This window comes from Sebastes umbrosus, chromosome 12, assembly GCF_015220745.1.
Source record: "Sebastes umbrosus isolate fSebUmb1 chromosome 12, fSebUmb1.pri, whole genome shotgun sequence".
In the NCBI taxonomy this organism is placed as follows: Eukaryota; Metazoa; Chordata; class Actinopteri; order Perciformes; family Sebastidae; genus Sebastes; species Sebastes umbrosus.
This window is the reverse complement of record NC_051280.1, coordinates 30,647,245-30,672,546: the sequence shown is the minus strand read 5'-3', so window position 1 is coordinate 30,672,546 and position 25,302 is coordinate 30,647,245. Positions and strand designations below refer to the sequence as shown.

General features: G+C 39.1%; 2 protein-coding genes across 4 annotated transcripts in view; both read right to left on the bottom strand.

The window, feature by feature from the left end:
* Positions 1-1,273: 1,273 nt before the first annotated feature.
* Positions 1,274-24,135, bottom strand: dpydb (dihydropyrimidine dehydrogenase b). The gene is made up of 25 exons (XM_037788055.1): positions 24,106-24,135; positions 20,090-20,200; positions 19,906-19,988; positions 18,815-18,902; positions 18,512-18,673; positions 16,858-17,054; positions 16,519-16,600; positions 15,186-15,273; positions 14,948-15,055; positions 11,964-12,133; positions 11,675-11,885; positions 11,237-11,421; positions 9,844-10,059; positions 8,883-9,047; positions 8,661-8,729; positions 7,932-8,015; positions 7,150-7,270; positions 6,894-7,013; positions 5,862-6,004; positions 5,643-5,697; positions 4,793-4,914; positions 3,726-3,872; positions 3,552-3,614; positions 3,209-3,286; positions 1,274-1,960 (listed from the first exon to the last, which is right to left on the bottom strand). Exons 1-25 carry the CDS (start codon positions 24,133-24,135, stop codon positions 1,796-1,798), a joined length of 3,063 nt encoding a protein of 1,020 aa, XP_037643983.1. The 3' UTR covers positions 1,274-1,795.
* Positions 24,136-24,766: 631 nt separating this feature from the next.
* Positions 24,767-25,302, bottom strand: part of odr4 (odr-4 GPCR localization factor homolog) — a 10,871-nt gene continuing 10,335 nt past the window's right edge. For all 3 annotated transcript variants that reach the window (XM_037788629.1, XM_037788631.1, XM_037788630.1), the window contains exon 14: positions 24,767-24,875. In XM_037788629.1, the coding sequence (XP_037644557.1) occupies positions 24,805-24,875 (71 nt within the window). In that variant the 3' untranslated portion in view covers positions 24,767-24,804. The remainder of the gene's footprint in view (positions 24,876-25,302) is intronic.

Below are 25,302 nucleotides of genomic sequence, written 5' to 3'. Positions count from 1 at the left end.
TCATGGTCAACATCAGGTAATGTCGGTGCTCTCGGTTCAGGTGCAGAATACAAATACGCTGCTGTAATTTATCAAAACAATAGCCGCATCCTTTTTGTAAAGTAATCAGTGAACTCTTCGTCATAGCATCTCTCTATTTTTTTTTTATTTGTGAACAAATATAATTAATGAAACATTATTTAAAAGTTTTCTGAATCCGATTTATAGAATCTGATTTCACAGGACAAACATTTACAAGTGTTTAGACATATAAGGCTGTGATATGTGTAAATAATAAATTGTACTATATAGTAAGTTTAATCTCAAAGCTTTTTTGGTGTTATCCATAGTAATAATAATAATGGTCCAAAATTAAATGAAAAATGAAAAATTGCATAGTTTTATCATAATTATTATTTATTTTATTTTACTTTTATTCTTTTTTTAAATATTCGTCGACATAAAATCATTATCAATAAGACCTTTAAGTCAATGTTCTTACGTTCCAACACTGGAAATAATGCAATACATCAATATCATTTGACACACATTCTGCACAATCATTTATTTTTAATATTTTAATATAGTACATTTAGATGATAACACTTGTGTAATTTAGTTTTGAATGCAGAAACGTACTAACAGAGTATTTTTTTCACCGGGGTATTGCTCATCGCTATTGATCTTCCACTATTGCCTGTAATGTGGCACATCCTTCAGAGCGGTCATGTCATGTTCTGGCTGTGCCAGTCTCTGGTTATTATTTACTTTTGTGATTTTGGATTTGGTGTCTTCTATATTGTTCCGGTGTTTCCTGTTTTATTTTGGTAATTCACTCCTCCTGTGTCTTGTCTGGTTTTACTTCCCTCCTTTGTTTGTTTCCCACCTTTTGTTGATTGTCTGCCCCGCCCTGATTTGTTTCACCTGTGTGTAATCATGTCTTGTATTTAAGCCTGTGTGTTCCCCTCTGTCCTTGTCGGTTCGTTTGTCTCTCCAGCCCCGTCTACCTTGTCCTCCGTGTTCCTTGTTTCCTCCTGCTCTGATCCTGGTGTTCCTCGTGTTTCCCTGGTTTGTGATTTTTGGTTTTGGTCCTCTGTTTGGTTTTTGTTGTTTGTTTCTATTTGTTCTTTTGGTACTTGGTTCCCCTCCCTGCCTTTTGTTGTTTTGGATTTTTCAGCTCTATTAAAGCTCGCTTTTATTTCTAACTACCTGTCCTACCTGTTACTCTGCGATTGGGTCAACTTTGTAAACTCACCATACGACAGGTCAGTACAATATTGAAATGCAAAGTCCATGAGTTTCATCCCAGTTTCACCCACGATGTTTAATCATAGACCATATCAAAGATTTATTTTTACACAAGTACATTTAACATTCAGTAAATAATCATTTCATTTGAAATTGTCTATCATCACATTACAGTGTTTACAGAGGGATAACAATAAAGCAGAATCCACAATTACCGACGTAATTTGAGTTATGATTACAGTTAAATTATGGACAAATTCATTTTAATATCATTATTGTGAACCGTGGTTGGTTGCCTCTTTCTCCAGTGGTATTATTGGTGCTATTATTTCTTACAATCAAGATTACATTTCTAATTTTTCTTCTCTATCAAGCAGATAAAACACATAGGATATAATTTTTTCTATCACGTCTGAAGTCTTAACATCATTCCAGTGACTTACATTAATGGGACACAAAATAAATGTCTCCAATCTCGTGTGGCAGATTAATTAGTCGTAAAACCGAACTTCGTAAAATCTGATCTCCGTTATTAAAAAGGTGGACAGTTTTGGTGTGTCTTTCCCTTTTAGCAGACGGGACTAACGGGCACGCCCCTCTTGGGTTTATAGGGTTTCGTCATGGTAACCATCTTGATGCAGTCTATGATTGGACAGACGCTGAGGCACAGCGTGCAGCCCGTGCAGCTGTCGTTCACCATGGGAAAGTGTGTCTCTGGGTGGAAATTTATAGCCTGGAGAGACATCAAACAAATCATGTTACGGGACTGAGGCAGGTAAGACTTAAAGACAGAGACAAATATCGTTATGTAACAGCTGTTCTCATACACTGTTCGTAGTTATACCTACGAAAAGTAACGCACTGTATTTCTTGTATATATCCCAACAAATCAATTTGTGTGTAAGTAACCTAATCTTGAACCGGGAAATATAAAGAGCGGCGAACGCTGTGTAGGGAGGAGGTCGGGGTGGATGGGCGGGTCAAAAAACACCAGACTTTCACCCAGGAGACCGGCGTTCATGTACCGTGTCAAACCAGAAGTCCACGTTGATTTATTTGTCACGTAAGTTAAGTAATGCTACTTCAGGAGTTATTTTAAGCCAAACCACGATCTTTTCCAAAACCTAACGAAGTAGTTTTGTTGCATAATCCTAACCAAATTGATCTATTCCTAAACTTAACTAAGTAGTTTTGTTGCCTAAACCTAACCAAGTCGATCTTTTCCTAAACCTAACCAAGTCAATCTTTTCCTAAACCTAACTAAGTAGTTTTGTTGCCTAAACTAACCAAGTCTATCTTTTCTTAAGCCTAACTAAGTTGTTTTGTTGCCTAAACCTAACCAAGTCTATCTTTTCTTAAGCCTAACTTAGTTGTTTTGTTGCCTAAACCTAAGCAAGTCGATCTTTTCTTAAGCCTAAGTAAGTAGTTTTGTTGCCTAAACTAACCAAGTCTATCTTTTCTTAAGCCTAACTTAGTTGTTTTGTTGCCTAAACCTAACCAAGTGGATCTTTTCTTAAAGCTAACTAAGTAGTTTTCTTGCCTAAACCTAAGCAAGTCGATCTTTTCTTAAAGCTAACTAACTAGTTTTCTTGCCTTAACCTAAGCAAGTCGATCTTTTCATAAGCCTAACTAAGTAGTTTTGTTGCCTAATCCTAACCAAGTTGATCTTTTCCTAAACTTAACTAAGTAGTTTTGTTGCCTAAACCTAACCCAGTCAACCTTTTCCTAAACCTAACCAAATCAATCTTTTCCTAAACCTAACTAAGTAATTTTGTTGCCTAAACTTAAGGAAGTTGTTTCCAGTGAAGATGGAATTTTATTTTGAAAACAAAACCTGTATGCATGTGACGGAACGGATATTGACACGTGTTACTGGACATTTGTAGGAAAACAAACGAAAGAGGAGGAATACGTTTTTCGTAAGATATCATATGAAGCGTTCTGTGAGAATACGTCGTACAGACAGACAGACATACTGTACCTGGTATCCAGAGTCATTGCAGGTCATATAACATTTCCCACAGTTGATGCACATCTCTTCATCTATCACAGCCTGGACCTGAGAACACAGAGGAGGGTCATGGTTATGATAAGTCTATATGCAGTTTATTTCAAAGTGACCTTTTCTATGAAGGAACATCAGTTTCATTAATTATTTTATTAGAGTTATGAATATTATATTCCATTTCTGCGAGGAGATCCCCCGACATGCTACACACTGGTCCTTTAAATGTATAATTCTTAGAATATAAAACGGCTATAATGTGTACTATAATATATAATCTATAATGTGTACTATAATATATAATCTATAATGTGTATACCTGCTCCATGTTGTCAAGTTCCTGGTATGCTCCAATGTAGCGCAGCGCTCTGGCTATCACATCCTACAAACACACACAGTACGCACAAAGTTCATTTGGTTAAAAACATATTTCACAGAACAAAGCACAGAACATCTAAAGGAACAGCGAGTATGTTTGTGTGTCATACGGTACCTTGACAGCGGGGACAGGTTTTTTGGGCGTGTTGACCCGGTTGATGTCGGCTTCAATCACATCAGTTGTTGCATTTCTGATCTTTTTCTTGTACTCTGCGATGGCGTTTGTCCTCTGCTGGAGATACGGACCAAAACTTGGGAGGCTCTACACACACACACACACACACACATACACACACGCACACACACACACACACACACACACACACACACACACACAGTCAACTGTTTAGAGGAAATATTAGTTAACCCTTGAGCCTCATTTGAAAGTAGCGTCGCCTCAGGAGCTCCATCTAAACCCCCCCCTCCCCTCGGGGCTCCTTCCATGGCAATGCCCCCCCACACACATGCACGAGCACCGCCGCATCGTAACTACTTCACAGACGCAGAGCGGAGAGAGGACCTCAACTCAACAACGCTACCTCATGACAAGTAACCGTTGCAGTGCTACTGCAGGGCTGAGTTTACTCTTCCATTCTCCAGGAAACTTGCGGTGGCGACGCGCTTTGAGTTCAGGCTGGTGCACGCCAAGGGTAGAGTACGAGCAGGAAGGCTTCTGATTGGTTCTTTCCAAGCGCACTGCGAGGCAGTGATTGGTAGACGTTTTGACAGGATTACAGCAGCTATAGATGACGGCTCTTTTCCGGTTCTTTTTCAGAGCTCATCAGTAATGGATCGCTGTCGAGGTGTAAAGACCATTTCAACCAATATAACAAATAGTGTATACTTGAGAACATCGTCAACCCTGCCTTTAAATCATTTAATCAACTTCAGTCCTGATCATAACTACCAAATATCATTCTATAAAAAAACAAAACAAAAATGTAATTATTTTCTGTATACAACAACATTGATTTTCATTGCATCGAACACTGCAGAGCTCCATAATACAGCAGCTAGTGGACACCAGGAGAATAGCTTGGATTTGACCCAGAGGGCAAACATGAGAAAATGGATCACCAGATTTTTTTTTTCTCACTTGCCTCCCAGGGTTTCTGTAAATGGCAGTAGTTGTATAATTAGTATAATACTAATAGTAGTACTATTGGTAGGAAGTAGCGGTACCTGTCCCACCAGGTCTTCCAGTCTGGGAACTGGTTTCCCCTTCTGATGTCTCTGTGTTGGAGGAGACTGACCGTCCCAGTCCTTCAGCTCCAGGCTCTTCAGGTACAACAAGGCCTTCAGACCTGAACACACACCAAATACCACATTAAGAACCAAGACCTTGAGGAACACCATAGAAAAAGCCATGCTGTGATTTGGGATCAAAAACTTTTGACATTTGGAGATTTCTGCAAGAATTGCATTTTTTTGGCGATTGGATGGCGATCACTTCTGTTGTGTAAACTGCTCAGAAACCCCCTTATTGTCAATCTAGCTAGGAAAGCCATCCATCCTCTGAATGCTCTAGGTCTCTAGTTTGTGGCTGTAAAGTTTCATGAGGCTGTGATTATACTAGAGGTCACCACAGGTCATTTTATACAGTGAGGTCCAGTTTCAAAAAATGGTCTCACTACAATGAAATGGCTAACATCATCACACATGAATACAACTGCATGTGATTATCATAAAGTGGGCATTTCTATAAAGGGGAGACTCGTGGGTACCCATAGAACCCATTTTCGTTCACATATCTTGAGGTCAGAGGTCAAGAGACCTCTTTGAAAATGGTCATGCCAGTTTTTCCTTGCTAAAATGTAGCCCAATTTTGCAGCGATATTTAGCCTCTTTCCCGACAAGCTATTATGACATGGTTGGTACAGATGGATTCCTCAGGTTTTCTAGTTTCATATGATATCTGTAGCTTCGCTCTAGCCCTGAACCTGCAAACTGAACCTGCTAAGAGCCTCTGAAAGACAGTAAAGTCAGACGGGATTGCGTAGCATGTAATATACAGGAATACACAGTTACATACCCACGCAGTAATCCTCAATCACTGTGAAGTCCTGGTTCTGTACGGCACTGCACACCTGTAGGAGTCAGACACAGGAAGACAAACAGACATCAACAAAAGCATAATCAAAACCAAATAAAGTATGATCGCTGTGCTGCTTCTATCCCTCAAATTGCTCTACTAAATGCTTGAATTTGTATTTTGTATTAGGTGTACAGTATGGTAGAGTAATATTATCACCTGTAACACTGAGGCCCCGGCGTGAAGAAACTGTAGTCCGCTCTCCGCTGAGTCGATACCTCCGGTGGCCAGAACTGGGAAACCAGGAATAGCTCTGGCGATGGCCGATACTGCTCTGAGAGCAATGGGTCTGATGGCATTACCTGCACACATTGTTAATATTATTCATCATTATTATCATTTTATTTTATTTTATTTCTTATGTATTATATTTTGATTATTTATTATCATTATTATTATTATTTATTATTATTATTATGATTATTATGATTATTATTATTTATTATGATGATGATTATTATTATTATTATTATTATTATTATTATTATTATTATTAACTAAGAGCTAATTCAGTGTGTATTAGGGCTGGGACGATTCACCTATCTCCCGATTTGATACTATCATGGTATTTGGGTGTCGATTCGATATTTATGCGATTTTTGTTAACTTTTTTAACACTAGACTATGGGAAAAAGTTGAATCATACACTTCTAGGGACTTTTACTTTGGAAAATATCTAAATAATACAATAAGAATGTTTGATTTTCAGCATGTATGTAGTCAGAGACATCCTAAAGTAAAATATATCATCATCATTGTCAGGAATTATTAATTACATTTTTTCCAACAACGACATTTCCCTTACAAATTAGTGGTATTTTGTTTTTAATGTATAAGAGATATGTAATGTTTAAAAACCTTATTTTGAAAACTGGACGTAGTCACACGTGTATACTTCCTCTAACTTCTCCAAGGTGGTCTCTAGCTCTCCCGTCAGCTCCGTTCTCTTTATCCATCCACGGTCAGCTCCATCGGGGCCGTTTGAAAGCATTTAACATAAATGTCAGTATATGGGTGCTTTACAGTCGTAGCGTCGGCCCATTTGACCACGGAAAAGAGAGCGACGGCCGCGATGTCTAGCTCTGCTTTTCCTGCCAATGTGTGAAACCCAAAGAGTTTCCATCCTTTACTGGGTGTGTAGTGTTTACCACGCTGGAGTTAACGTGTTTGTATGTCTGTGTGTGTCCTTACCGGACACTCCTCCATACGTGGTGCGTTTGCCAGTTCCGACACTTGGCCAGGGGGAGCCGTCGGCCTTCAGTCCCATCAAACCTGAGACTGTGTTGGTGGCTGTTACTCCATCTGCTCCACCTATAAAACAACACAACAATCATAGACATTCATTACACACCGAATGTAAATGATTTGCAATGTAAAATGATGTAATGAAATAGCAGAGATGATGCGGAGCAAAGAAAAAGACGTGAGCGTGGTGAGGTGCGTTTACCTTCATGAGCAGCCTTGGCGATGTCAACAATATTGGTAACGTTCGGCGTCAGTTTGGCAAAGAACGGGATGGAAACGGCTGCACGCACCCAGCGACAGATGTTACGCACCAACACCGTGTCCTAACGACAAACACACATAAAAACACAAACCTGTCAAAACACAAATCATTCAGCATATCACATTTTGAAAGGTTACACTAGAATAGTATCCTCTATAATATGGCAGAACAGGTTGCAGTATTTTGATGTATACTGTATGCTTATGACCACAGACTGTGTATAAGAAGTGGACGACACCGTGGCAGCGACCTGTCAATCACAAGGTAGCCCCGCCCTAAAACATCCCCTGCTTTATGGTCTATTTGACTCTAAATGGGACCATAATTTACTAAATGAACTTCATGCTGTATTGCAGAAGACTTGAAACTAGTGATTGAGACCATGAACTCATGTTTACAATGTTTACTGAGGTAATAAATCAAGTGAGAAGTAGACTCATTTTCTCATAGACTTCTATACAATCAGACTTCTTTTTGCAACCAGAGGAGTCGCCCCCTGCTGGCTGTTAGAAAGAATGCAAGTTTAAGGCACTTCAGCATTGGCTTCACTTTTCAGAACCGGAGGTTGCTTCCTGGTTCCAACGTCCCTGCAGGCAACATGTGCAACATATTCCACTCCCTCTTGTAGAAGTAGGGTTGTGTGTGCGTGCGTGCGTGCGTGCGTGCGTGCGTGCGTGCGTGCGTGCGTGCGTGCGTGCGTGCGTGCGTGTGTGCGTACATACCTGTCCACAGGCCAGTCCCATGCCTTTCTCTCCCATCCCATGAGGACAAGACAGGTTCAGCTCCAATGCGTCTGCTCCTGATTCCTAAACACACACATTTTTCTATTTCACACCTTCACAAACCACACAGTTCTAACCTGTGTATGTACATAATATAATAATTGACCCTTCACTAGGAGCAACACTATTCCTGTAAAGCCGGGTATGTTTTTATTCACTGTTAAAATCATTACAAAGCATGGTGGTCCACCGGAAGGGGCGGGACTTTGCCACTCTATATCTATATCTCCTTCCAACCTATCGGGGTAACGAGTATCACTATTACATGTGCTCCACAAGTGCAAATTGCCAAATCTGATCTGAGATCGGCAAAAACTTGCAAAATCACTTGCTTGACTCAATGCCCGGCGACCTATCCTAACCTTAACATTCTTGCGAGAGTTTCCCCAGTTGGCTGGTTCCCTTCTAGACATGACAGGAGACTCGTGGGTACCCATAGAACCCATTTTCATTCACATATCTTGAGGTCAGAGGTCAAGGGACCCCTTTGAGAATGGCCATGACAGTTTTTCCTCGCCAAAATTTAGCACAACTTTAGAGCGTTATTTAACCTCCTTCCCGACAAGCTAGTATGACATGGTTGTACCAATGGATTCCTTAGGTTTTCTATTTTCATACGATACCATATGAAAACTTTAGTGGCGTTAAAACAAATTTGCGTTAACTCACCTCTGCCATCTTGGCTAGTACTGTCCAGTCTTCCTTGTTGTAACTACACATTATACTGGAGATCACCACCTGACAGAGACACAAGGATAGGGTAGTTTTCAGATAACAACGTATTTGGCAGCATTCTGTCTGTTGTCAGTTATGTTTTTCAAGTTCTCGGTAAAATAGTCTAAGCAGAACTGTGTTTGTGAAGGAACACATGTGACGTGACGGGAAACTTACCTTATCAGGGAAGTCCTTCTTTAGTTCGGTGACTGACTGACACCAGTAGGCCGCCGTCTTCTCACTGATGAGCTCAATGTTGAGGAAGGAGCCTTGTCCTGGTCCAAACATGTGACCTGAGGTGGTGCCGCGCACAATACGAGGAGACACGTTGGTCACCAGATCCTGCAGACACACATTTACAGAGGCCAATCATGGAGGCGGTGGTGGCAGTGTGAGTGGTTGTCTTTTTAACTGGGTTTTTGTTTTGTGGTAAATGGACTTAAAATCTATGTCATGCATGTAAATGTGCATGTTTCCATTAATACTGTAGAGCTAATAAAACATGTCATTCCCTGAAACATAAAGCTTTAAACTAATTAGTTTAAGCTTTTACAGAATCTCATGTTATCACTTCAATACTTCCAATCATGGCAATACTTTAGAACTGAAACAATTAGACGATTAATCAATGGACCAAAAATAAATTGGCAACAATTCTCAATTATTTTCTTATTTTTTTAAAGCAAAGATGCAAAAAAAATCTCTGGTTCTAGCGTCTCAAATATGAATACTTGCTGATTGTGTGATTGTATCATGATGGTAAACTGAAAATATGAAGGCTTTGGACTGTTAGTTGGACAAAAAAAAGCAATCTGAATCGGGCTAAATTGGGCTTTACGACACAGCGATGGATTTTTGTTTTGTTTTTTTCTGACAATTTACAGATTAATTATCTGTCGATTGCCAGAAATTCCTTTAGCTACTGAAGCAGTCGATGCTTTGTGCTTTAGAACGTAACCGCCATGAAACAATCAGAAAAAATAACATTTACTATCTCTGATTCAACGCCGCTCCCTCTCTTCATTCACTCTACAGCTCGCGCGACCGTAGCTGCTTTCTAAAAATACTTTTGGGGTAAAAAAAAAAAATAGCTTATCTTATACTACAGTAGTGTTCAACTCTATTGTGTGTGCCGTACCTTATCCAGTCCAAACGTCTTGGTCAGGGCGAAGCCCCATCCTTGTTCAAAAGCTCTTCTGATCATAGCTGTGCTGGTGGTGGGAGGAGCAGAAGCCAGGCCGAACGGGTTGGGGAACTTTATTCCACACATCTCGACGCTGATGTCCACCTCATCTATGGCGCTGTAGAACAATGGCAGCTTCGGAACCGGGTCCACTGTCTGTCCATGCAGGGACTGCAGGAGGAAGGGAGACAAATATTTTACTTACGTCATTAATTAAATATTACATTTTATGGAGTTAGGCCTGAGTTGAAGACATCAGTCTGCTCTTTGTGTGGTGCATTCATGTGTTTCCATGAAGCTCTGAACATCCCAAACTTTACAGTCAACATCAATGTGTGACCGTTGTAGGCTGTTCCCTGCTACTCTGGCACACATGTTCTGGCTCTGTCCTAAATTATCTAACAACTGGAAATCTGTTTTTCAAACTCTGTCGGAGTTTTGGGAGTTTTTTTGGGCAGGTGATAGAACCTGATCCTTTGATTGCAATATTCGGTGTCCCAGAAGAGGGTAGATGTGCTAATTATAAGATTGTGACCTTTGTAACTTTTGTTGTTGTTAGCGCGCTGGCTGGCTCTCCTAAACTGGAAAAACCCACGTCATCCAGCACTTAAAACTAGAGAAACTCAGGTTTATACTTTGTGGCTCTGCCGACGAATTTCAGAAAATGTGGTGTCCCTTCCTGGACTATGCTGAATCTAAGCTCTAAATCTCATATGTAACTTGCAGACCAACAGTCATTGTCATTATTTTTCTTAAATAATTAATTAATTAATTCATTCATTTTTTTTCATTTTAAAATATTGTCAATTTTTTTAAATAATTTTTTTTTTTAATTTAATTTAATTATTTTATTTTATTTATTTATTTCACATTGCATGTGTTTTTGTTTGTTTTTAATCCTTTGCCAATTATTTTATCTTTTTTTTTTTTGTCCTTTTGTGCTCTTTTGTTTGTAAAACACAAAATGTTGTTTGCATTGAACTTATCAGTAAAACTGAAAACCAATACACACAAAGAAAATCATTTGTTGTCGCTTATTACATTAAAAAAAGGCTGTCTGCCAAGTCGTAAAAGTTGTAGTTCCAACGGCACATGAACACACCACAGCACAACACAATAACAAATGTCAGGTATGCAAACAGAGCACCCTACAGCAGACTTTTCAAAGGTATAGCACGCTATGTGTAGGTTTTTCAAGTGAGGACTTCTTATGAATGTTAAGATCTTCTTAAGAACAAATTCCAACAAAGATGACACAATGTGTCTTAGCTTTTTGTCGCTGATGGCAGCTGGAATAGATCCTGGATTTTAAAGATGTGCTGAATGTTTGAAGCAGAAACAAATTTACCTGCATGTATCTGTGAATGTGCCATGAAGCCTGTTTGCCGTCGTTGACCGATTCCACCGTAGTGTTTGCCAAACCAGCGATGTCTCCTCCTGCAAACACCCATGGCTCACTGGTCTGCATGGTGTCAGTGTTCACCTCTGGAGTCCCCCAGCGGGTCATCTTCACAGGAGCCATGGCATCGCTCACTTCACACAGACAAAATATGGATCAGGTTATGTATGAGTTATGGCAGAAAACATGTTTTGTGAGGTCACAGTGACTTTTGACCACCAAATCTAATCAGCTCATCCTTGAGTCCAAGTGGACGTTTGTGTGAAATTTGACGGACATATGGACAACCCAAAAACATAATGCTGTTGCCGTCGCAGAGGCATAAAAAAGGGACGATTTGTAAAACATCTTCTGATTCATTTAAATTTTTTAACAAAGCTTAATTACCTTGCGGCTCGTTGAGCATGGAACCAAAGGCGCTGATGATGTAATCAGCCTTCAGCCTGACAACTTGCTCCTCATCTTCCAGCCAATCGCCGTCCTCCGTCTGTTCGGTGCGACAGAATTGTAACCCGGCAACCCGACCGTTCTTCATGACGACCTCACGAGGAGACAGGAAGGGCAGGAACTCGCACTGCTCCTCTTTAGCCAACTCCATCTGACAGAGAAAACACATTCAGTATTCTCTCTGTTATGTTTCCATCTGTCTTCATATCCCTCATCATCATCATCGTACCTCCTCAGGAACAGCCCGGATGTTAGTGAATCCCTTCCTGAAGCAGACGTAGACTCTCTTGGCTCCACAGCGAAGAGCCGAGGTGGCGCAGTCGAACGCAGTGTCACCGGCGCCCAAAACGATCACTATCCCTCTCAACTCCGGCAGAGAGGAGCGACACTGACACATACCTAGACAGAGAGACATGGAGAGAGAGAGACATGGTGATGTGAGACTGTCTCTGACTCCTTACCCTTCACCACTAAAAGAGTCTTATATTTGAATCAGTAAGTTTTTGTAAGTGAGAAGCTTGATTTCGTAAGTTGGAGGCTTGATTTTGTAAGTTGGAAGCTTACTTTTGTATGTTAGAAGCTTGATTTTGTAAGTTGGAAGCTTGATTTCGGAAGTTGGAGTCTTGATTTTGTAAGTTGGAGGCTTGATTTTGTAAGTTGGAAGCTTGTTTTTGTAAGTGAGAAGCTTGATTTTGTAAGTTGCAGGCTTGACTTTGTAAGTTGGAAGCTTACTTTTGTATGTTAGAAGCTTGATTTCGTAAGTTGGAGGCTTGATTTTGTAAGTTGGAAGCTTACTTTTGTATGTTAGAAGCTTGATTTTGTAAGTTGGAAGCTTGATTTCGGAAGTTGGAGGGTTGATTTTGTAAGTTGGAAGCTTTATTTCGGAAGTTGGAGGGTTGATTTTGGAAGTTTGAAGCTTTATTTCGTAAGTTGGAGGCTTGATTTCGGAAGTTGGAAGTTTGGTTTTGTAAGTTGGAAGCTTGTTTTTGTAAGTGAGAAGCTTGATTTTGTAAGTTGCAGGCTTGACTTTGTAAGTTGGAAGCTTACTTTTGTATGTTAAAAGCTTGATTTCGTAAGTTGGAGGCTTGATTTTGTAAGTTGGAAGCTTACTTTTGTATGTTAGAAGCTTGATTTTGTAAGTTGGAAGCTTGATTTCGGAAGTTGGAGTCTTGATTTTGTAAGTTGGAGTCTTGATTTTGTATGTTGGAAGCTTGCTTTTGTAAGTTAGAAGTTTGATTTTGGAAGTTGGAGGCTTGATTTTGTAAGCTGGAAGCTTGATTTCGTAAGCTGGAAGCTTGATTTCGTAAGTTGGAAGCTTGATTTTGTAAGTTGGAGGGTTGATTTTGTAAGTTGGAAGCTTTATTTCGGAAGTTGGAGGGTTGATTTTGGAAGTTTGAAGCTTTATTTTTCGCAAGTTGGAGGCTTGATTTCGGAAGTTGGAAGTTTGGTTTTGGAAGTTGGAAGCTTGATTTTGGAAGTTGGAAGTTTGGTTTTAGAAGTTGGAGGGTTGATTTTGGAAGTTGGAAGCTTGATTTTGGAAGTTGGAGGGTTGATTTTGGAAGTTGGAAGCTTGATTTTGGAAGTTGGAAGCTTGATTTCGGAAGTTGGAAGCTTAATTTTGGAAGTTGGAAGCTTGATTTTGGAAGTTGGAAGCTTAATTTTGGAAGTTGGAGGGATGATTTTAGAAGTTGGAAGCTTGATTTTGTAAGTTGGAGTGTTGATTTTGGAAGTTGGAAGCTTGATTTTAGAAGTTGGAAGCTTGATTTTGGAAGTTGGAAGCTTAATTTTGGAAGTTGGAAGCTTACTTTTGTATGTTAGAAGCTTGATTTCGTAAGTTGGAGGCTTGATTTTGTAAGTTGGAAGCTTACTTTTGTATGTTAGAAGCTTGATTTTGTAAGTTGGAAGCTTGATTTCGGAAGTTGGAGGGTTGATTTTGTAAGTTGGAAGCTTTATTTCGGAAGTTGGAGGGTTGATTTTGGAAGTTTGAAGCTTTATTTCGTAAGTTGGAGGCTTGATTTCGGAAGTTGGAAGTTTGGTTTTGTAAGTTGGAAGCTTGTTTTTGTAAGTGAGAAGCTTGATTTTGTAAGTTGCAGGCTTGACTTTGTAAGTTGGAAGCTTACTTTTGTATGTTAAAAGCTTGATTTCGTAAGTTGGAGGCTTGATTTTGTAAGTTGGAAGCTTACTTTTGTATGTTAGAAGCTTGATTTTGTAAGTTGGAAGCTTGATTTCGGAAGTTGGAGTCTTGATTTTGTAAGTTGGAGTCTTGATTTTGTAAGTTGGAAGCTTGCTTTTGTAAGTTAGAAGTTTGATTTTGGAAGTTGGAGGCTTGATTTTGTAAGCTGGAAGCTTGATTTCGTAAGCTGGAAGCTTGATTTCGTAAGTTGGAAGCTTGATTTTGTAAGTTGGAGGGTTGATTTTGTAAGTTGGAAGCTTTATTTCGGAAGTTGGAGGGTTGATTTTGGAAGTTTGAAGCTTTATTTTTCGCAAGTTGGAGGCTTGATTTCGGAAGTTGGAAGTTTGGTTTTGGAAGTTGGAAGCTTGATTTTGGAAGTTGGAAGTTTGGTTTTAGAAGTTGGAGGGTTGATTTTGGAAGTTGGAAGCTTGATTTTGGAAGTTGGAGGGTTGATTTTGGAAGTTGGAAGCTTGATTTTGGAAGTTGGAAGCTTGATTTCGGAAGTTGGAAGCTTAATTTTGGAAGTTGGAAGCTTGATTTTGGAAGTTGGAAGCTTAATTTTGGAAGTTGGAGGGATGATTTTAGAAGTTGGAAGCTTGATTTTGTAAGTTGGAGTGTTGATTTTGGAAGTTGGAAGCTTGATTTTAGAAGTTGGAAGCTTGATTTTGGAAGTTGGAAGCTTAATTTTGGAAGTTGGAAGCTTGATTTTGGAAGTTGGAAGCTTAATTTTGGAAGTTGGAGGGATGATTTTAGAAGTTGGAAGCTTGATTTTGTAAGTTGGAGGCTTGATTTCGGAAGTTGGCCCCATTATTTTCAAAGTCTCTGACCCGGCTAAGACAAACATGACTACTGACCCTTAGATTACTACACAGGAACCGAAGCACAAAGTTGGCATTCATTTTTCCTGTGGTTGTATCTGGGTTAGGGTTGGGGTCAGGCAGTTAGCTGTGATGGTTAATGTTAGGGTAAGGGGCTGAGGGAAAGCATTATGTCAATGAGAGTCCTCACAAAGACAGAAATACAGGGATGTATGTGTGTACCTTTCTTGCTGGCTGAGGCCACCATGGGCAGAAAGTCTTTGGAAGTGAAGAAGCCTTGATCCATGGTTAAATCCTGGAAGATTTTAGCTCTGTTGGCCTGAGGGAGACCTGAAGACACACACATTGACATACTGTATGTGTACCACTGTTACAGATGGATTAAAAGGTGTAAAACCCCCGACGGATAAATGTTTATAACGCACATCCATGAGGCCAAATTCAAAGACGAGGCACTCACCAATCCCGATGAAGACGGCCTTAAATCCTTCCTCTTTCAGGGACGTCAAAGTCATTCCGTTCACACCTAGACCCTTCTCACACACCACCTGGTGTGTACGCACACACACACACATATTTATCAAGACTGTGCTGGATTGAAATGATCAGAAAGATATTAACACATCATTATTGTCTTAAAGGGATAGTTTGGGTGTTTTGAAGTCCTTTTGAAGAATATCCAATATCCAATACATTTTAAAGGAACAGTGTGTAACATTTAGGGGGATCTATTGGCAGAAATGGAATTAATAAGTATGTTTCCTTTAGTGTATAATCACTTTAAAATCAGAGTCTGTGTTGTCGTTACCTTAGAATGAGCCGTTTATATCTACATAGGGAGTTCACCATGTTGCTCCGCCATGTTTCTACAGTAGTCCAGAACGGACAAATCAAACTGTTAACTTTTCCTGCTTGGGCCGGAGTCGATAACGTTACTCGCTCCCGTCGTCGCCACCACCGCTCTCTCTCTCTCCTGCTTCACCACTCACTTCCCAAGTACACACACTCTCTACACACTGGCTCTAAAGAGGGCCATTCACGTTTTTGCGTCGGTACCGTAGCTCTCCAACACGCTTGGCACACTTCGGTTGATTGCAATCTCCTCACCTCACCGCTAAATACCACCAGATCCTACACACTGGACCTTTGAAGGTTTGGTATCATATTTCATTATTCGTCCATTAAAGGTACAGTGTATCGGATTTGGTGACATCTAGTGGTGTGGTTGCAGATTGCAACCAACAGAGTACCCCTCCGCTCACTCCTCGCTTCCCAAGACTGCGGTAACACCGTTCACCTCGCTCAGAGGCCATCATTACCATAATAACACGACTTTAGGAGCAACGGAAGTCAGACGGCGGCTGGCGGTAGCACGGTTTTGCACTTTGCGGCTCACGTTACCGCAGTTTCACAAGCATGTTGGAGACATTATTTTCAAAGAGTTTGGTTTGTCCGTTCTGAGCTACTGTAGAAACATGGCGATTGGCGGAGCAACATGGCGGACATGAAGAGGAACGGCTCCCTAAGTAGATATGATGGGCTCATTCTAAGCTAATGAAAACACAAACACATTCTTAGTTTCAGGTCATAAAACACTAATATAGTTTGAATATCTGCTAATAGATCTCCCTAAATGCTACACACCGACCCTTTAAGATTATTAAAAACCAAAACATCTAACAACCAGCCGAAGATTTAATAACTGAACAATTATTGCAATATGTATTTCAGCATCTTACAGTATGGACAATTAGGGTACTTAGGGGTAAGATAGGAGTTTCTATGAGCCATACCTTGACTCCCAAATCCTTCATCAGGTCTATTTCAAACTGGACAGCCTCATAGGGGAGCCGGAACTGAGGGATTTCTGATATGCTGCAGGGAGGAAAACACATTCTTTGAATTGCCTTTTTTCCACCTTGTTCGACAAGTGTTTCCAAAAATACTGAACATTTAGTTGCCAAGTAACATAAAAGTCTTACAATAAATATTGACTTAAAACTGAATACATTCAAATCAAATAATGTCACTGACACAATATAATATCACTATAAAATTTCATCTAATATCATACTTTACCATTTTTAATATATGATATGATATACAGTACGATGATGATGACGATATGTTACCTCAGCCCTCCAATGTACTTCTGCTTCTCAAATATGGTAACATCATCATATCCAAGACGGGCCAGGAAGGAGGCACAGCTGACTGACGCTGGGCCACAACCAATCAGAGCTACGGGGGCGTGGTACGACTCTGGCATCTCATTGGCTGGCGGGAGTTCAGGATTCCTGATCTGAGGGATGCCCATCTTGCTAAACACCTAGGAAGAAAATAACACATATTTGAAATAACACACTTTTCATATTCATACCATAACACTAGTATAACGCTCAAAACAAATTTAGAAGCCTGCTAACATTAGCTATCATTAGCCGGTAGTATCACTTTAATATTTACCTTAACGTAAACCAAATCATTATCTTAATCTTAAACCTAAAGCCAAGTTGAAAGCATGAACTCACCTGTTTTAAAGTGGGGCTGTCAGAGTTAATAAGGCGTTAACGTGAATTGTTTTTTAACGGCACTAATTTCTTTAACACATCAATGCAACTTGATATTTTTAGGTTCTAGTGGGCTCAGTTTTAAAGCTAGAGTGAAGATACTGGTATTATGAAACTAGAAAACACAGTGAAGCCATTGGTACCAACCATGTCATACTAGCTACTACACCAAGGAGGCTAAATAACGCTCCAAACTTAACACTACATTTTGGCGAGGAAAAACTGGCATGGCCATTTTCAAAGGGGTCCCTTGACCTCTGACCTCCAGATATGTGAATGTAAATGGGTTCTATGGGTACCCACGAGTCTCCCCTTTACAGACATGCCCACTTTATGATAATCACATGCAGTTATTGGGGCAAGTCATAGTCAAGTCAGCTCACTGACACACTGACAGCTGTTGTTGCCTGTTGGGCTGCAGTTTGCCATGTTGTGATTTGAGCATATTGTTTTATGCTAAATGCAGTACCTATGAGGGTTTTTGGACAATATCTGTCATTGTTTTGTGTTGTTCATTGATATCCATTTTTTATATTTATTTATTTATCTACCCATTTATTTATTTTGAATCTTTTCCATTTTTTCTTTTCCATTTTCATCTTTTTTTACATTTATTTATCTATTTATTATTTTACATTCTTATTTTTTTATATGTATTTTGGATTTTCCATTTTTTATATTTATTAATTTTTCCTTTAAATTTTTATTTTTTGTATTTATTTATGTATCTATTTATTTATGTTTTATATTTATTTATTTATTCATTTATATATTGTATTATATATTGTTAGTTGATTTCCAGTAATAAATATATACATACGTTTGCATAAAGCAGCATATTTGTCCACTCCCATGTTGATAAGAGTATTAAATACTTGACAAAGCTCCCTTTAAGGTAGATTTTGAACAGATAAAAAATTTGCGATTAATCGCGATTAAATATTTTAATCGATTGACGGCCCTACTTTAAATACATTTCTGTATATTTAGCATTTTGCTAAGGAAGTAGTAAGTAAGTCAAAAAAAATTGTCACAAAAATACAAGAATATACGCGTACACATCAGAAGATATTAAATAATAGTGACATGACTACAACTGGTTAAAATTGGTTACAAACTTCAACAACAGTTCCGGTTTTCAAAGAAAATGACAGACACAGTCATGTTATGAAACATGTGTTTGATACAGAAAGCTTGACAGCTCTAAATATCGTACCTCGGTAGCAAACTGCTGTAGCCCTCCGATGTTAATGGGTCCCTCCTCAGATGCATACAAGTTGCAGCCCCCGACACACAGCTCTGATGTGGGACACACCATTCCACAGGTCAGACCCAGCGGGTTGTCAGAGAGGATGGACCGCGCTGACCCATAGTAGTTCTGGTATACACGCAAACATGAATGATAAGATCAGGGCATTATTACTGCTACTTCTAATGTTCTTTATATTTAACTACTAATCTTCCACAGCATGTGTGCATGGATGCGTGACTGTGTTTGTGTGTATGTATTTTGCAGTACCTTATTAGAGATGCTTGTAATAAATGACTTTATGTCCAGGTTAGTAGGGCAGCTCTTCTGACAGGGAGCATCCACACATTTTAGACACCTAAAAGTAGATTTTACTTTTATTACAACAACAACAAAGATATTAGCATGCACTATCACTGGAAAATATCACCAAGTCAAAACATTTTAAATCCTATAAATACAGTAAATGCTAATTTCAGCATGCTCACAGTGACAGATGTTAAGCCAGTGCAACATTTAGTGCTAATTATCACTAAAACCAAAGTACAACTGAGGCTGATGGACTGTCATTAGTTTTGCAGGATTTGGTCATAAAACAGAGTATAGGACAAACTGAAAGAGCTGGAGCTACATCTAGAGGAAAAATTCCAAGGATCACCACAGTGATTAAAATTCATCTTGCGGTGGACATGAACGTCTGTACCAAATGTCATGGAAATCCATCCAATAGTTGTAGCGATATTTTACCAAAAAAACAACCTAAAGAAGTTGAAGTTTTGTTGCCTAATCCTAAAGAAGTTGTAGTTTTGTTGCCTGAACCTAAAGAAGTTGTAGTTTTGTTGTCTAAACCTAAAGAAGTTGTAGTTTTGTTGCCTAATCCTAAAGAAGTTGAAGTTTTGTTGCCTAATCCTAAAGAAGTTGAAGTATTGTTGTCTAAACCTAAAGAAGTTGTAGTTTTGTGGCCTAAACCTAAAGAAGTTGAAGTATTGTTGTCTAAACCTAAAGACGTTGTAGTTTTGTTGTCTAAACCTAAAGAAGTTGTAGTTTTGTGGCCTAAACCTGAAGAAGTTGAAGTTTAGTTGCTTAATCCTAAAGAAGTTGTAGTTTTGTTGCTTAAACCTAAAAAAGTTGTAGTTTTGTTGCCTAATCCTAAAGAAGTTGAAGTTTTGTTGCTTAAACCTAAAGATGTTGTAGTTTTGTGGCCTAAACCTAAAGACGTTGTAGTTTTGTTGTTTAAACCTAAAGAAGAATGGGTGACGTCACGGTGACTACGTCCACTTCTTATGTACAGCCAAAGGTTACAAGTCAGTTGAAAGTGGTACTTTACCTTTAAAGAAAATAGCAAAGTAATTCATTCTCACCTCATTGCTTCCCGTAGAGCTCCGCGCTCGCTCAGCGTTGTGTGTTTGATGTCGTCAAAGTTGTTCTCTAACTTCACACAAGACTGAGGAGTGGAGGGAATAAAGAGATGGAAATGATTTAAAGGAAACAGGGAATAGAGGAGAAGAAAGAAAAGAAAAGAAATTGTGTGTTTGTGTATCTTACATCACAGTTCTTTTCAGGGTTTCTCTTCCAGTGTTTCTTTTCTTTCTGCTTGTTCGCCGTGGACATAATCTGAGCATGAGTCTTCACCCTGGGATTCAGAGCCAGGATGCTCTGTACAAAATTAAGTGAAATAGATCAACACATCTATAAAAACTCTTGATTGTTAGACTCTAATAGACACAAATAGAATCATTCTCGTACTTTGTGAAGTACTAAAGAGTGGCAGAAAAGTTGTTGTTTTTTAAACACCTAAAAAACACGTTACTTAGGGAAGCCAAGAGCAGCAGTGGTTGCAATATTATAATATATTATCTCAGATTAACAAAGCCATTTTCTTGTGATAAAGAAATACATTTCTCACTGTGTTCCCAAGATGACGACACATTTATCCCATTATCACAAGAAAACAACTTTGTTATCTCAAGATTTTATCTGTTATCTCGTTCTCTACTTCCGCAGTTACCCAAGGAACCAGGTCAACTTTATTATCCCACATGTGGTCATAAATACACCCTCCACAATATAAAATGTAAACTCTATACAAAGTGCAAAGGTAAATTACAACGTTATCATGATGCATTCTAATGTAATCTCGTAAAATTAAGTTCTTGGCGAGAAACTTGAATAAATCCAGTTGTTTGAGGAGATGTTTTCACAGCATATAAAATAGATAATAGAGAGAGAACTGTTTAACTTCCTAACACTAGCTCTAAGCAGCTTGCCAAGATTTTTTTTAATCAAAGCAAATATTTAAATAATCATAATTTGAATTGTGTATTTTTATGCAAATAACCACTATAGATGACAATAACAAAGTACAGTACAGTACTGTGTACAGTAACCTCCCTCCCCAGGAAGCCACGGTGTATTTCAAACACTGTAATTTACCGTGTATATAATGTTTTTTGTGTAAAATATAAACATGTCATTAGATTAGATTTCAAAAGTGGCAGATAAAAAAAAAAATACTTGCCTGCCACAGTGGCAGGAAGTGAAAATAGTTCATTTCAGACCCTGTATCTTAAGGTTGCTTTCCACGTGTTATTCATGAACCACTACTGTTATCTGTCTTTACACACAGAGATCTGCTGACAACCAAAAAAACACGGAACATTCCAGGAAGTTTTCTTGTTTGTAAGATGATAAGATAATGACGAGCTGTCGGGTCAGTGCTCTGATGTTATGTAACCTGTGGTTTGAATACATAAGAGCAGACACCAAGAAAATAAATTATGTTCCAAACTGACGTGTTGTTACAACAGGAAATACATCCGATTAAGAAACTGAGATCCAAAGTCCTAGTAGTTAAATATGATTGGCTCATGTTCTACTCTTTTTGAGGCTTTACCTAAGAACCCTACAGGTCAGACAACTTATCATCATCATCATCATCATCATCATCATGCTTTGAATATTAAAATGATTTTATATCCAATTTCTAACACTTTGATATCAGGATCTTTTACACTTCCAACGGAGAGTTTATTACATTATCTGGCAGTTATGATATTATCATTTGCTTAACCCATATCTCAGATTCAAAACATACAGAGTTGAAACTATTGTTCCATCTCTTCACGTGTACAACTGAACACTTGTTGCATAAGACCATAATAAGCCGTATTAGTATAACATAACATGGCTTTTTATGCTTGTAATCCGTACTGCTGTGACATGTTAAAGAATAGCACATTGTTTAACCTTCCTGTTGTCCTCGGGTGAAATTTGACCCGTTTTCAAACTTCATTATATCATAAATATGGTTTTCTTTCATCTAACTGCCCCAAAATAACATGAATGAAAGTAATTCATAATTTCTGGGGGGTTTTCTCAATCAAACATTTGGTATAATTTCATGTAAATGAGGTTTATTGACCATAAATTACAAAGAAAAAAGTTTAAAACTTGTGATAATGAGTTGGAAAGCAGTTGGCTAAAAAGGTGTCATTATGTGATGCCATTGAAAATGTTTTATATTATAATATTTATAATATTCTGACTAAACTTTGACATATACCAGTCTGTGATAATCCCTCAACATTATGTTCCTCTGATACTAACTATAGTCAAAATAATTCATAATTTCTGCTTTTTTTATTCAAAGATTAGGTGTAATTTCATGGAAATAATGCTTATTAACCATAAATTACGAAAAGAAAAGTGTAAACCTTGTGAAAATGAGTTGGAATGAATTGGCTACAAAGGTGGGTGATAATTTTGGGTGATAATTTATACCGTATAATTTATAAACCGTCAAACCAGACCAAAAGTTGCACGGTCGACAGGAAGACAACAGGAGGGTTAAGCAAGAACAGAAAGAAACAGAGTATGCATGTTCTGTTGTGTATCTCAGAAAAGACCAACTGTACTGCAAACAGCAGTAACAACTTTTCATAAACTTTGTGTGGACCGCATACGTCCAACGATACTTTTATTGTTTGGGCAGGACATAAAAGTCACTTTTTATTGTTCAATTTGTCGTGCTGTTACTGATATTTGGTTGTATGTCCACTCTATTTGTGCAAATGATTAATGGTATTAGTGTGGTCACTGACAGGACGTGACTATTCACTATTCATGTCAGAGTTTCTGCCTCTCTTGTCCCTTTGATATACATTATTTTGCTTTAAAGCATTACAGGACTTTTAGGTAATGCATTTCAATTTACAACAAATGTCAACAATTTCCTTTTTCATTCAAAGCCTGTCGCTCCTTTGTGGACCACAGGCCGCTAGAGTCTTCTGTCCTGGGCGTTTCTCTCCAGCTGTTTCCATGTCACGCGCTCTGTGTCAAAGTCCCTGCGCCAGGTGTTCTCTCCTTCTTTTGCCTTGTGGGTTCCATCTAAGGGCCCGCCTGGTGATGCTGGTACTCGGTTTACGGAGTGTGTGGCAAATCCATCCCCATCTCCTTCTCCTGATCGGACGGACAACCCGAAAACATAATTGTTGGAGATGAACTGCGCGGTGCGGTGACAAAAAGCTGCGGTCAAGTCGGACAGTTTTCAGCCGTCAGAGCGAGTCGGACACAAATCTAACCGGCGTGCATTGATCGATTCTCTGCAGGACATGGCTGTCGCCGGCACGGAGGCATGAAAAAAGGAATCGTCAAGATTGAGGCATCAGAGGTCGAGATATCCTGACTATTATTCACAAATGACTGGATACTTCATTTCCCATAATGCAACTCAATAGTGTCTTATCATTAGACACTTTTAGCCTTGCACATTTTTTTCTAATTCGTCTTCTTCTTTCAAACCTCACACATCCAGATGCCAACAGGCTTTCTGTCAAGAATAACAAGTTTCAAGCCCATGTCGAGGTGTGAGTCATCAGGGTTGTTTTGTTCTAAACTTTGTTATGCTCTGTGCCTCCTCCTCCTCCTCCTCTTCCTCTTCCTCTTCCTCTCACTTTAAGTCGTGAGAGGAATTTGTATGAGTACTAATATGATCATTTTTGTGTTGTTTTGGGATTAGCCTCAGCAGGGGGCTACTGTGCTGCATTTAGAAACTCAAACGCCTCACATTATTTGCAGAAACACTGCAGTTTGAAGTACTAAAAGGGAGGAACAATACAAAAGAGGATTTTAAATTCAAATGGGCACTCCACCAGCTCACTAAACATGACGATTACCACTTAAAGTGTGTAAAGTTTATTTATAGTGACTTTGCTCTACTGTAATATTTTCAAACAGATGTATAGATCACAGATGTAGACCTTCTTTTCACCACTGTTGTGCAACAACAAAAATCCCAAAGCACGAAGTTTGAAAACAGGAAGACTACATGTCAGTATTAGTAATGACATGGTTTATAAAAAAAAAAAGAGCACTGAGCATAACTTTTAGTCAGCGATCAACAGGATAACAACCATCAAGTGCTTATCCTCACATAACTTGAAGTTAAATTATATTATGAAGATTATTTTAGCGTCATTTTTTACTGTTTCTGAGGTGGATTTACCCTCCACACACCTGTAGATACACAGTATATTTAATGAAGACAGTAATTAGTAATTTACCTCAATGTCTGGAAGATCTTTACTCAACATGATGCTTCTGCCTGGTTCGGGGATTAAAAAGCTTCCAAAAAACGCTTTCTGAAGATCTGCGTAGGTTTCTGGATTAGAGGTCCGAAACACTGTCCGGGACTGCTCTGCTTCCAAGTGGAACTATCTGAGAGCTGACCGTCCTTATGAAGCTGCGTCCTCTCACTGACAGGTTAAACGCTTAAAAGCTATTGCATGTTGTCTTCTAGGTAGGCTGAGGGACGAAACTCATATCGCTCCGCGAGGGGTCGAAGTCTCTAGACAAAATCAAATAATAACCTCAGTGAACTGTAAGGTCCAAACTCCACCCTGCATTCAGTTTCTTTTTTCTTTTAACTCCTTCCTGCCTGTCTCAGGGATTCTACCACTTTCTCTTCCTCTTTGTAGGCTCTCCTTTAAGGAACAAACATCATCTGTTCCTCTGAAACCAGACAGGACATGTCAGGTCAAAGATAGGCCTGGCAATAGCTGTTGTTTTAATTTAAATTCTGGGCAAGCACTGTCTGGGTGGCAAGAGCTTTTAACCATAACCATTGGAGGTCAAATCTATCTAATCTAATCTCTAATCTAATCTCTAATCTAAAAACAAGTTAATGGGGAAAAGTCAGGAACATTATTTAACAGACACTTTGTAGAAATGTTACAAACAAAAACTTTATTTTGCCGTGTGTATTAGACGTCACTGAGATAGAGCATCGAGGCAGCAGTGGCAAGTAGGGCGACAGCAGTAGCCATGGCAACACCTAAACAACACAGAAGAAGAAGGACAGTGACACACTCACATACAACATACATTTATGATTGTAATGTCAAGTAGTTAATTCCTAACATGTTTAACAAGTGGTAAGAATATAGGAGTAGAACGGACATCAACGGAGCAGGAGCGGTGGCCATTTTTATGTGTACCGTTGCCAAAGCAATCGTTGTAGCAGCCTGACTTCATGGATGTATGAAGAGAACTGGATACAGCGTTGGAGGCGGGATCCCGTTCATTCCTATGAAAGTCGCTCAGTGGCACATGAAGACAAAACGGCTCGACTTCCGAATGGAAAAGTACTTTGATCTTCTGGCGATCTTCCGCATCCACTGGGCCCATGGAGCAGGCGCAGTAGCGTTTCCTTTAACTCCGCCTTCCAGCCCTCGCTCCAGCCTCGGTCTGGGGCTGCATCC

Excerpts from the sequence above, each read along its gene's own strand:
- dpydb (XM_037788055.1), bottom strand. The coding sequence starts at position 24,135 with ATGTTGAGTAAAGATCTTCCAGACATTGAG. Across the intron at positions 12,134-14,947 it reads GGCCTCAGCCAGCAAGAAAG|GTATGTGTCAGTGTCGCTCC; the intron begins GTACACACATAC and ends CTCTCTGTCTAG. Across the intron at positions 3,287-3,551 it reads AACTTGACAACATGGAGCAG|GTCCAGGCTGTGATAGATGA; the intron begins GTATACACATTA and ends CTGTGTTCTCAG.